Here is a 10,860-nt window from a genome sequence, read left to right on the forward strand (position 1 = left end):
TTGGCTTTCATTGGCCTTCATACATTTCCTTAAGTGGTAAACTTTTCCCCTAACCTTGCCTTTTTCTGTATTCCCTCTGCTGCCTAGAACACTGCTTGAATACCCACTTTAATCTTCTTTACACTCCCCTGAAAGTTCCCCACCTCAAAGAAGACTTTGTAGAAATCACTTCCGCATCAAACTATGGGCCTCTACAGCTTAGACTCTCAGCACTTTTTTTTTTTTTGCCTGCACCAGCAACATATGGAAGTTTTTTAGGCCAGGGGTCAAATCCAAGCCACAGTTGCAACCTGTACCACAGCTGCAGCAATGCTGGATCCTAAACCCACTGCACCACAGAGGGAACTCCAGGACTTTGTACTCTTTACTTCATTGTCCTTAACAGAGATTGTTACCACATATTTATTTCTGTGATTATTTCTTTAATATTCATCTATTCCAAGAAGGCAGGGCAGGGACAGTCTGGTTTTCTCATCACAGGTCTTAGCACCTATCCCAGCACATGGCAACAAAATAGCTCCCCTTGGAGGTCAACAGTCACTGGCAAAGTCTGTTTTCTTATGGGTGGCCTGTGACACTACCAGCTGGTGTCCACAGTTGTTTATCCTCAGATTAGTTAAACCCTGATGGGAATGTTTTAAGGAGCACCTTAACATGCAGTAATCATTTTCCCCACCAGGGGTCTCTTTCTTCCCATCACTGGGGCCCATACTCCTTTGCAGGGTTTTCACAGCCTTGCTGCTCACTGTTATCTGTGGTATTCCACCAACGCTGCATTGCCTGGGGGCTTGTCAGAAATGCAGGATCTCAGGCCCCACCCGCACTGGAGGAATCAGAATCTGCATTTTAACAAGATCCTCAGGTGGCTGTGTACGCGTTAAATACTGAGCAGGGCTCTTCTACAGGACATTCCTAATGACAAACTAGGAAAAGCCCATCTAAATGGGCTTTTTGCCTGTTTCTTTCCCACTAAAAGAAGTAAAGAGGTTTATAATTTGCTTTTATTATGAATATAAAATATCCATACAACATAATATACATTTACACATTTACAGTTCACAGTCACTTTTGTCTTTTTTGCACACATTCAGTTCGGCACGGCCCAGTGGCCTGCCCCTTCCACTGCGCTCCACTTACACTCTTGACGTTCTCCACACCTTGGTATGCGCTGCGTGTGACTTGGTAAGAAATACCAGGCCCAGGTATCAAATGGTTTGCTTGTCCTTCTCACAGAGTCACTTTCATCCCATTTCCTTTTCTGTCACTGCAGGCCTTCCATGGCCTCAAACTCCAGCATTAAAAATTCGGGAGAAAAGAGGGCAGCAGTCATCCCCTCTGTCTTTCAAAAACACCGTGCAACATCTTAGATAAGCAAGGTGACACAGAAGTAGGCAGTGACGCACTGCTGGTCAACAGGGTTTTAAGAGCTACCTACTGGAAGGCTCTGACATGTTACATACAAAGCTTGTTCACTAGAGGGACGGTCATGAAGGAGCTGGGTATGGGCAGTATCACAGTAAATAAATAAATAAACAGGAGTAAATACAAATACATAGAGTGAGTTTCACTAAGGGAGATACCTATGTTCCTGTGCTTTCTCAAAACATCATTAGGTGCAGCTTTACAACAGGTTGATAAACAGAAGCTGGATTTCAGGAGGGTTTGCTCTTTGGGGCGGCAACTTCAAAATGCTGGTGAAGAGCAGCCTGTGGAAGAGTCTGTCTTTTTTCTCAGAAAGTTGCTATGCGAGAGGCTTTGTAGGAGTTCTCTTTGAGGCTGTCAAATATTGCTTTGGTTCCATTCTGCCAGTTCAGCACCAGATCCATCGGGGTCTTCCCAGCCTGATCAGAATAGAGGAGGAAATTTGACTTCCGGACGGGGAATGTCTATAAATTCGTCTCTTGAATGTGTGTGTGTGTGTGTGTGTGTGTATTTAATGAGGTAATGGATAGGTGTATGTTATTGAAGTGTTTTAATGCTTCCCACTCTGAATGGTTTTTAGTTTACATTCAAACCAGTCCTCACTGTTTCTCAAGGAAATGCGTTTGGCATTTCAGATTAGCATTTTTTTTTTTTTCCCTCTGAGACTATCTCACATATTGGTAGCAATCCCTAGTCCCTAGACACTAAATGGCAAGAGTAAGCCAAGTCATTTTGAAATTCGAAAACTGCCTCATGCATCTCCAGGATCCTGCAGAATGGGCATGGGGAGGGTATGGCCTCCTTCCTTGGTCAGGAACCAGTTCCTGACAATTTGGAAAATGAATTCCTCATTGATAAAAACTGGTGCTAAATGAGCTGCTTCAGTACTCAGTACCGCTCCAGGGGTAGGGTTTTAACAGCTTGCTCAGAAGTTACCTTTGGCTTGCCCAGGAAATTTCTTTTTCCTGGAGATGATACTAATGATGTATGACTAAATAAATTTTGAGACCCCAATTTTTTTTTACTTTATGCATATATCAGGATATTTACAAAAATTAAAACTATGTCACCTCTCAATTCTTATCTTTGAATATGGGAAGTCTTAAAATTTTCCATCTCTATTAATTCAGAAGTCTCTCTTTATCCCAGAGATTCCAGACTGGCAGCTTTAAGATGCACATCAGCCCCAATACCTGGTTTAGATATTTTTTTTAATGTTGGGATTAATTGGCAACAGTTGGAGATTAAGAGATTTCCCAACTGAATTTGTGATCTCTGTGAAAAAAGCAGAAGATTTGGAAACAAACCCATGGTTCCACAGAGAACCATGGGCTGGGTTGGGAAAGGGCCACCACCTTTAAGTTATGTGCTCAGACCCCACAGCCACCATTTCAGTCAGTTACGCATCTGCCTGGCCCCTGTGTGGATCTGAGTTAGTGGCCCTGCACCCTTCATTTTGGACCTTCTCACCTTGTAGCATCTTCCTTCAGGAACACTCACCAGCAGACATGAACACAGAGTTTTAGGCAATGATAGGATAATGTCTTGTTCCCAGTTCCCTCCAAGATGGTGTCCAATAGCTTAGTGGTCTTTTGGGGGAACATCCATCCATTGGGTCAATGACATTAATAGTACCAGAGCCTTTATGCTAAGGTCTTCCTGATAATTCAGAGCCATGAGCCCTGCTTGTATATTTCAGGCTATTCTTCCATGAATCCCTTGAACTCCTCTGTATTGCAATTTATCTCTTGGCTCCCTGACTGCTTACACAGTCTCCCCAAATCTATACACTGTTTATCTCTATGGGTAGTGTCTCACTGCCTGGGGGAAAAAAAAATCACATTTTTTTCCTGCAACTTTGGGAATTTCATTGACTCTAGTCTTTCTGATAATTTGTTTAAATTATTGATTAAGAGCAATCCTAATGCTCTTAATAAATCAAAGATGAAGGGACCCTACTGTTTACACTTCCCCACCACAAGCAGTCTCTTATTTATTGAATTTATTTTTTTGTTCCTGTCACCAGATTTTTTTTTGATGATAAAGTATTCCTTTCACTCTAATAGTAATACAATGAGTAAGAAATTATTCACAGTGTAAGATAACTGGGATTTTTTTTTCCATCTTTGTAAATTGATTCTCCAAAAGCTTCTTTCAAATTACTTCTTCAGTACTTTACACTCATTCCTCCCAATGATATTTTTGAAGCTCAGATGATGCTTGAATGGGAATTGGGACCATGAGGAAAATTTGGTTACATTCCCTGGCTTACAGATGAAGCTAAATTAATATGTACTTGTAGAGGGGACTTATTCAAGCATTTTCAGGACCTAAATATAGGAAATTATTTTGAGGGATGTACAGATAAACCAAAGTGGAGAGTGAATCGAAATTATCTCAAAAATATAGGCAAAGCATGGCTGCCCCTGGAAGAAAGTGGTAGCATGTCATGCTATTGTAAGGATGGAAACACTGCTTAGAATTACTCAGATTAGATGTTGATTCGTTTGCATTCCTTAGCTCTTGGCTGCACTGACCACTGTGGAATTTTTGACCACTTCGGGAATGGTGGGTGTCTTTATTCCTGACTACCTCAGGCCTGGCTCAGCCAGGGATGGCCAAGGCAGATTGTGCTTGTGTTTGTGAAAGGTGGGCTATTCAGCCACCTTATATTTTCAAGGACAAATTTTAAAAGAATTACTAGACACTGTTTTAGGCACTGAAGTCATAGGAGTCACTGTGGCTTCTCCCCCCAGCTCTGAACAGGTGACCTGAGTCCTTGCCAATGTCAGCAGTGCCCTCGTAGGAATGAACAGGGGCACTTAAACCATCAAAAGACCCCTGAAATACTGTTAGAAGACTATTTTCAAGTATATGAGCCATGCCTGTTCATTAGAAAGCCGGCAAGAAGGGCCCCTTGCTTGAGCACTTACACAGTTCTTGACATTGAGGTCGGCGCCATACGTAATCAGGAGTCTGATCATCTTGTACCGGTTCAGCCTCACGGCATCATGCAGGGGGGTATCTCCTTCCTAGACAAGCAGAGTGAAGGGGCTAACGTGGGCCTGAGGCCAGCAAGTGGGACCTGCAGGGGGGCCCGGCTGGGGCAGGGATTCCACATAAATGGGGAGTGGAGCTTCAGGAGGCCCAAGGACACCAAGCTACTCACTCGGTCCTTGGCGTTGAGGTCTGCCTCACAGGCAATGAGATGCTCTGCACACTCGTAGTGGCCGGTCCTCACCGCCACGTGCAGCGCTGTGCTGAGCAACTGTGAAGTAGAAGAGCCTGCTGAGCCCCAGAGGCCAGCCCAGACCCCAAGGCATGCGCGAAGGGGCAGGGAGGAGGAGAAGGAAGGGGGCAGGAGGAGAAATACCTTATCCCGAGCACTGATTTTTGCTCCTTTGTTCAGCAACAGTTTTAAGACATCCAGGTTTCCTCCACGGCTGGCCCAGTGGATGGCGGTGGATTCAAGCTGTACCGGAAAGTAAAAGGACGTGAATCCGTGGAAGGAGCCTGGTCAGAGGAGTTGTCCTAGGTTTCTAAGGCCCAGGAGCACCAGGTTTGCCCTGGGCATCTGTGGTGACACTAGGCTCCCCTCGTCTAGGTTACCAGTTCTAACTATTGTAGTTGAAGGCTCTTGCCATGTTTTGGCTGAACGTTTAGGCGTGTGAATGTGAATTAAGTGTGCGTGCCTATGTGTGTATCTGTGTGCATGTTTGCATCATTAGAGGCTCTTAAACCTAATAAATCTTTTAAAAAGAGAATAAGAGCTACAATTTATTGCAAAATATGCCCACATAGTGCCACACGCTGCAGATGCGTTGATATTCTCAAACTTCATGAAGTGGGTGTCACTGTGCTCATTTTGCAGATGAGAAAAACAAGGCTCCAAAATTCAAGTCTCTTGCCCAAAGAAACACAGCTAGTAAGTAGCAGAAGAGATAGTGAAGCCCACATCTGCGTAGAACTTTTAACTGCTTTTTGCCAGATACATTCAAAAGTTCTAGACAAATATACTTAAAAATTCTGGCAGAATAAAAGTAGTCCCTTCCAAAAGATACTTATATGGATCTGACACATATTCCTGTGTCTCTTGCTGGTTCTCTGCTGTCATTTGTGCTAGTACACCTCTGTCCCTTGGCCACCATTACTTGTGGTCACTGCTCTTACTCATAGGAACTCCTTTTGGTATGTCCCTGGCCCTCAAATCCCATACTCAAGAATTTATGTGTCTTTCCATGTAAACTTTATGTTTTGTTTTTTGCTTTTCTGTGTGTATGTCTTTGGGGTTCAGCTTTGGCCAAATTTGAAAAGTCCACCTTTGGACTTTTCCAGTCCATTTTCCTCTTTGCTATAAAGTTGAATTGAGCTATATTTAAATAAATAAAGCATTTTCCCAGTTCAGTCTTCAGTTCATAAAATATACCGTATACTGGTCTGTGTAGAAATCACAGTGGTTGAATTATTGAGGTCTGAATAGCAACTACTTTCCATAGCTGCAGTTCATTTTGTATGCAGTCTTGCCCCAAATCTGACTGATGGCAATTGGCATCTATCACATAAAGGGTGCAGCTAGAGAATTCTGAGATGTTGCCAGCAGCCAAGAGCCCAGGAGCAGTCTGCCACATATGATGGAAGCACAGGGATGCCGAAAGGCATGTGTGGACTGTATTACTTCTCAGTAAGGCTACTGACTCAATCATGACACAAGTCTTTGATAGGATATTGAATCCTGTCCAACCATTTCACTTCCTTCCTTCCCCCAGAACACTCCTCTCCTTTTCAGTATGTATGGAAAATACTTTCCATGAGACCTAATCCCACCTCCCAACTTCCCATTGTATGGAGAAATGAGCTTTTGCCTAGTTCTCTCAGATCAATTTTCAATCCAGTCAGCCCCGATTTTCATTGTAGGTTTTCTCAAGCCTTGCCATAGGTGACTTATTTTGGCTCATTTCCAAACAAAGAAATATATTTACCATATCACGGAATTCAATCTGGGCTCCAGCTTCTATTAACTTCTCCACAATTGCCAAATGTCCTTCTAAGCATGCTCTATGAAGAGCTGTCCGCTTATACTGTCAGAATAGAGATTTCAAAGAGAGAGAGCAATGCATATAAAAATGAGCATATATCCTTTCAAAGAAGTATGAGGCTGGGGACTCCTGGTGACCTAGTTGATAGAAACTTGAGTGCTTCTTTATGAATGAGAAATGTCAGGTTTACTAAAATTGTCGACTAGGACAATTTTTCTGCAACCAACATTTGAGTTTCCTGCAATATACATTTCTAAGTGCTTAGAGGTCTACATCAAGGCATGTAAACTTAAAAATTTCAAAACTACCTAAATGCTGACATTTCCCTTTCTTGTATTTTTGTGCTTTCATGATTTGTGTGGTATTTGCCATGCAGTTCAGGCAGTTTTCTTCCATCTGGGACTGTTGCTGGGTTGGATATCAAAAAGTATTCAATTCATTTTCACAAAAATATGAGACATTTTTAGTTCAACTTCAGAAATGATCCCCCATTTCAATTCATGGGGGAAAGGATACAAAAAGGATTAGTAATTTCTGGTAAATCTGCTTCATATAAATGAATTAATAGACTGTGTGTGCTGGAACACCTTGAGGCATTATTTCACTCCAGTGCCCTCTATTTTCAGATAAGGAAACTGAGGTCTAGAAGATGCACATTGGCTGCTAAAAATCGAATAGGCAAATAGTGTTAGAGCCAGCACTTAAACTTCAGTCTGTGGATTCCCTGTGTAGAGCTGATGATGTATTTGAGTCCAAAGATAATTCTAATAATATATGTCTCTAATGGGGACTCAATAGTCCTGCCTTATTAAACGTCTATCCCAAAGATCTAGCAATTAAAGATAAACTGAAAAATCAGTCAGAAGTATATGAGAGTGCAAAAAATAATGCAGTCCATAGCGCTAATCCAGCATTTTCTCTTTTTGGACCACTGCACTCTCCTGTTAATGCTACTGGCATATGTGGCAACAGCTGGGGAGACTGTTTCAGGTGGATTGATTTTTTGGCACCAGATTAGCAAGGCTGCAAGAAAGCATAAGAAGCACAAAATTAATGAGCTGGATTTTGCAGTGCTTTGTAGAAGCCTTACCTCATCACAGACATCTGGATTGTTCTTGTCTGACAAGAATTTTTCTACCACTGGCAGTTTATTCTCCAGGGCAGCTTTCAGAAACCTAGGCACATCCACAGGTTCTGTCTAAAGCCAGAAACACAGGGTGAGGGTTACCATGAGCTTCCAACATTCAGTCAAACCCCCCAACAGACATTCCTCTTAGCATAACACCGAGGCGTAATATTGCAAAACCAGACAACCCTTACAATGACTTCAGGTTCAGGTTCCTTCACAACTGGAACTTTCGTTTTCCTGTATTTTTTCCTTTTCTTCAGTTGAATGATTATTTCAAGGTCTTCTAAATTTTCAAGCTTTGATCTTTGTTCTAGTTTCTTCTTCTTGAGCTAAAAAAGAAATCCATGTTTCAGAATACAGTGAGTTCTACTGACAAGCATTCTGCTTGTGTCTAAACAAAATCTTTAAGATCCAAGCTAGGTATGTGAACGGTGTGAGCAGAAAAATAAGAAGTAAAAAAAAAATTAAAAGTAAGTCTTTGACTTCAATTTAGTGATTTCTTATTCAGGTATTTTGAGGTCTAATTTTTCAGCTAATTGCCTTCATCTTCACATCTCGATGCTTGAAGCATGAACTTTTCATTAGAGATAGGATCTAGTCTCTAAGTGATGATTTTGTAATTATTTCTATAATGCTCATGATTTTTCTTTTAACTCAGAAGACTCCAGTGGTAAGTTTTAAGCTCTAAAATGTCAATGCCAGTGTCTCTCAGGTGCCCCACTAAGCAGAGCTCATGAAACAGACGGTCTTGTCCCAGGAACTACAGCTCACTAATGCATGTTTCATCTGTGGTTAGTAAGTAATGAAAGTTCACCCAGCAATACATTTGTCAGCACAGAAAGAGGCCACAGTCAAAGAGTGATCACAATGACCACCAACCACATCAGTGAGAAAAAGGAGGCTCCCTTGCTTGGGATTAACTTGGCAGTATATGACATCAGAAATTCACTGGACACGTTTCTCTTTCTGAGTCTGTCAGTCAGAACATGGTTATAGGACATTCAGTGATTGGTTCTGAATCCAGAGGTCATAGTCTTGCCAAAGAATTATTTCCTACAGCTTCTCCCATTGAAGTTGCCTCTTGATGGGTTCAAATTTGGTAAAGAAATGTCATTGGAATGGTTGCATTCATTTTGTCTCTCTCCTCTCCTTCCTGCCTGGCACCTCCACCTCCAAGCTCCCTCTGGTGAATTTCATGGACGGTCCTTACCTCGGCCTCTCGCTCTTTCTCAATTTTCCACTGTTGTTCCCCCAGGTTCACAAAGTGGGCCGGAAGGGTTTTCAGGTCCTCTTGCTTCTCTAAAGTGACAGCAGCTTCATACTCTCCATCTCTGAAATCCTCAGGAAGGAACTCCCCAGCATCCCCACTGCCGTTCTTCTTCCCTGTAACCTGCAAGGGAAGGAGACAGCAGGGTCAGAAGTAGCAGGGCCTGTCCTGGGGTCGTTCTCCACAGAGGATGCGGCAAGAGCCCCCGGGCCTCCCTCTCTGCTGACAGTGGCCTCCATGCCCCACACTCTCAGATGGCAGGCCGCGATGCTTGCTTCAGTGTTCCGGGATTATCTTCAGATGCTTGTCCTCCTGTCTTGGCTAAATCAAGGTTTAGGTTAGGTTGATGTATTTAAATCTACTTTTAATCCACTTAATCACATTTTTTCCTAACAAAATCATAACAACCTCCCCCCACCCTGAGATTATTTAAAATTCTTTCATTTTAGGTACTTTTGATGATCCCTTGCCTTGAGTAGTAGCTTCCAGATATATATTCTTGCAATAGAACTTCTCCCCTAAGGCATTTTGGATAACTATATGTGATTCCACACTTTAGTAAGAAAACCGAAGAAGACAATAAATAGGAAGTAGGTAGAGAATTCATTCCTGGCAACTCCATCTTTTCCGGTTTCACTTATTTCACCATATAAACCAACCATTTTCTATATATGACACATTCAGAGTACCTGTGCATTATGCCTGAAAGAAAAGGGCACTTCAATTTTCAAATAAAAATCAAGGCTGCCCTGTTTTCCACTGTGTAAAATAATGCCTTACATACCAGCTCTTCTACTTTCAGAACCATCATGTTGACCTGAAGTTCGTCTGTATGGTTTTCTTCTGGGGGATGAACCCTGGAGTCGGCCCTTGGGAGCCCCTCCACTGCGGTCAGTTTATATAGCTAGGGCCGGGTGAGATAATCTTCCAACCTGGGAACCCAAGTAACAGCCCGCCCCCTCCCGTGGCCAACTCAGAGGCAGGTGAATTCTCATTCCAGACTCAGTGTCTGGGAAGCAGGAGAGGGAGGGGAGGGCAAGTAACCCCACTGAATATGTGAATCAGGAAGAAATGTGAGAGGGCCATTCCTTTGGCAGTGACCGCACCGCTCAGCAATGCAAGTCATCCTATTTATCGGGAAGCCAGGGGACAGCTGTCTGTTGACATTGCACCACACCGCTGCTCCTTTTCCTTCTTTGTCAGCTTTCATATGACCAAGCCTATCAGGAAAATGTAAATGCCCCGTGTATCACACCCCCAATAATATCTTTCTGATAACCAGACTTATCAACACGTCACTTGGGGGAAGTGTTGCTTTAGGACATCCTATTCCCGTGGGCAAACAGCCCAAGAGGAAAGGATCTGGGTCCTAATGGCCCTTGTCTATATCTGTTTGGAATTCTCTGGACTGATGTCTGGGGCTAAAAAGGCCCCATGACATGCCACCTACCATCATTATAAGAAATTGAAAGCATTCAGTAATGCACTTCTGTTTTATGGTGTCACTGGCCGTAATTAGCACATGACATGCTTTCTGCCTTCTAAAACAGCATACTTACTGGAGCAAGTAGTACTCAAAAAGTTTCTGAAATGTCTTGAGATAGGTTGTGTGAGACAAGCTATGTAGTTATGGTACGACCTTGATTCGATCAGAGAGCCAGCGTTCTCGGGTGCTGTGGATAAAAGACTCACCTGTCGGAGCTTGTCAAAAAGACACATCCCTGGACCCCACTGTGGGACATTCTGAGTCGCTTTATGGTGAGTTCCTAGGAATCTGTATTTTTTTCAAAGCACTCAGCAATTCTGATGCATCAGGGTTTGAGACAGGTTGCATAGGAGCTGAGAGCTTTGCTTTGAGGTGCGGTGAAAATCCGCTTCTGTTTTCTCATCTCTGAGGTGTTAAATTATGTAAAAATATTTAGGTCTCTTTACAGTTCAAGGAGATACTGGGATTATTATCTCCATAGCCATTTAAACCACCCCTCCTTTTTTTTCAGTAAAAGAAA

General features: G+C 42.7%; 1 protein-coding gene across 2 annotated transcripts; it reads right to left on the reverse strand.

The window, feature by feature from the left end:
• Positions 1-983: 983 nt before the first annotated feature.
• On the reverse strand, positions 984-9,900 carry ANKRD1 (ankyrin repeat domain 1). 2 transcript variants are annotated; one of them, XM_047761653.1, is made up of 9 exons: positions 9,639-9,900; positions 8,798-8,977; positions 7,779-7,916; positions 7,549-7,656; positions 6,402-6,500; positions 4,796-4,894; positions 4,592-4,690; positions 4,356-4,454; positions 984-1,841 (listed from the first exon to the last, which is right to left on the reverse strand). In XM_047761653.1, exons 1-9 carry the CDS (start codon positions 9,663-9,665, stop codon positions 1,731-1,733), a joined length of 960 nt encoding a protein of 319 aa, XP_047617609.1. In that variant the 5' UTR covers positions 9,666-9,900; the 3' UTR covers positions 984-1,730. The 2 variants fall into 2 exon arrangements, 1 of the variants encoding a protein (XP_047617609.1); XR_007132324.1 differs by having other exon boundaries at positions 1,753-1,841; positions 4,356-4,894; positions 9,639-9,746.
• Between the last annotated feature and the right edge of the window lie 960 nt (positions 9,901-10,860).

This window comes from Phacochoerus africanus, chromosome 15, assembly GCF_016906955.1.
Source record: "Phacochoerus africanus isolate WHEZ1 chromosome 15, ROS_Pafr_v1, whole genome shotgun sequence".
Taxonomy (NCBI): Eukaryota; Metazoa; Chordata; class Mammalia; order Artiodactyla; family Suidae; genus Phacochoerus; species Phacochoerus africanus.

Coding starts and splice junctions, on each gene's coding strand:
- ANKRD1 (XM_047761653.1), bottom strand. CDS start 9,665: ATGATGGTTCTGAAAGTAGAAGAGCTG. Junction 7,657..7,778: donor AACCTGAACCTGAAGTCATT/GTAAGGGTTGTC, acceptor TTCTGGCTTTAG/ACAGAACCTGTGGATGTGCC. Junction 6,501..7,548: donor ATCCAGATGTCTGTGATGAG/GTAAGGCTTCTA, acceptor CTATTCTGACAG/TATAAGCGGACAGCTCTTCA.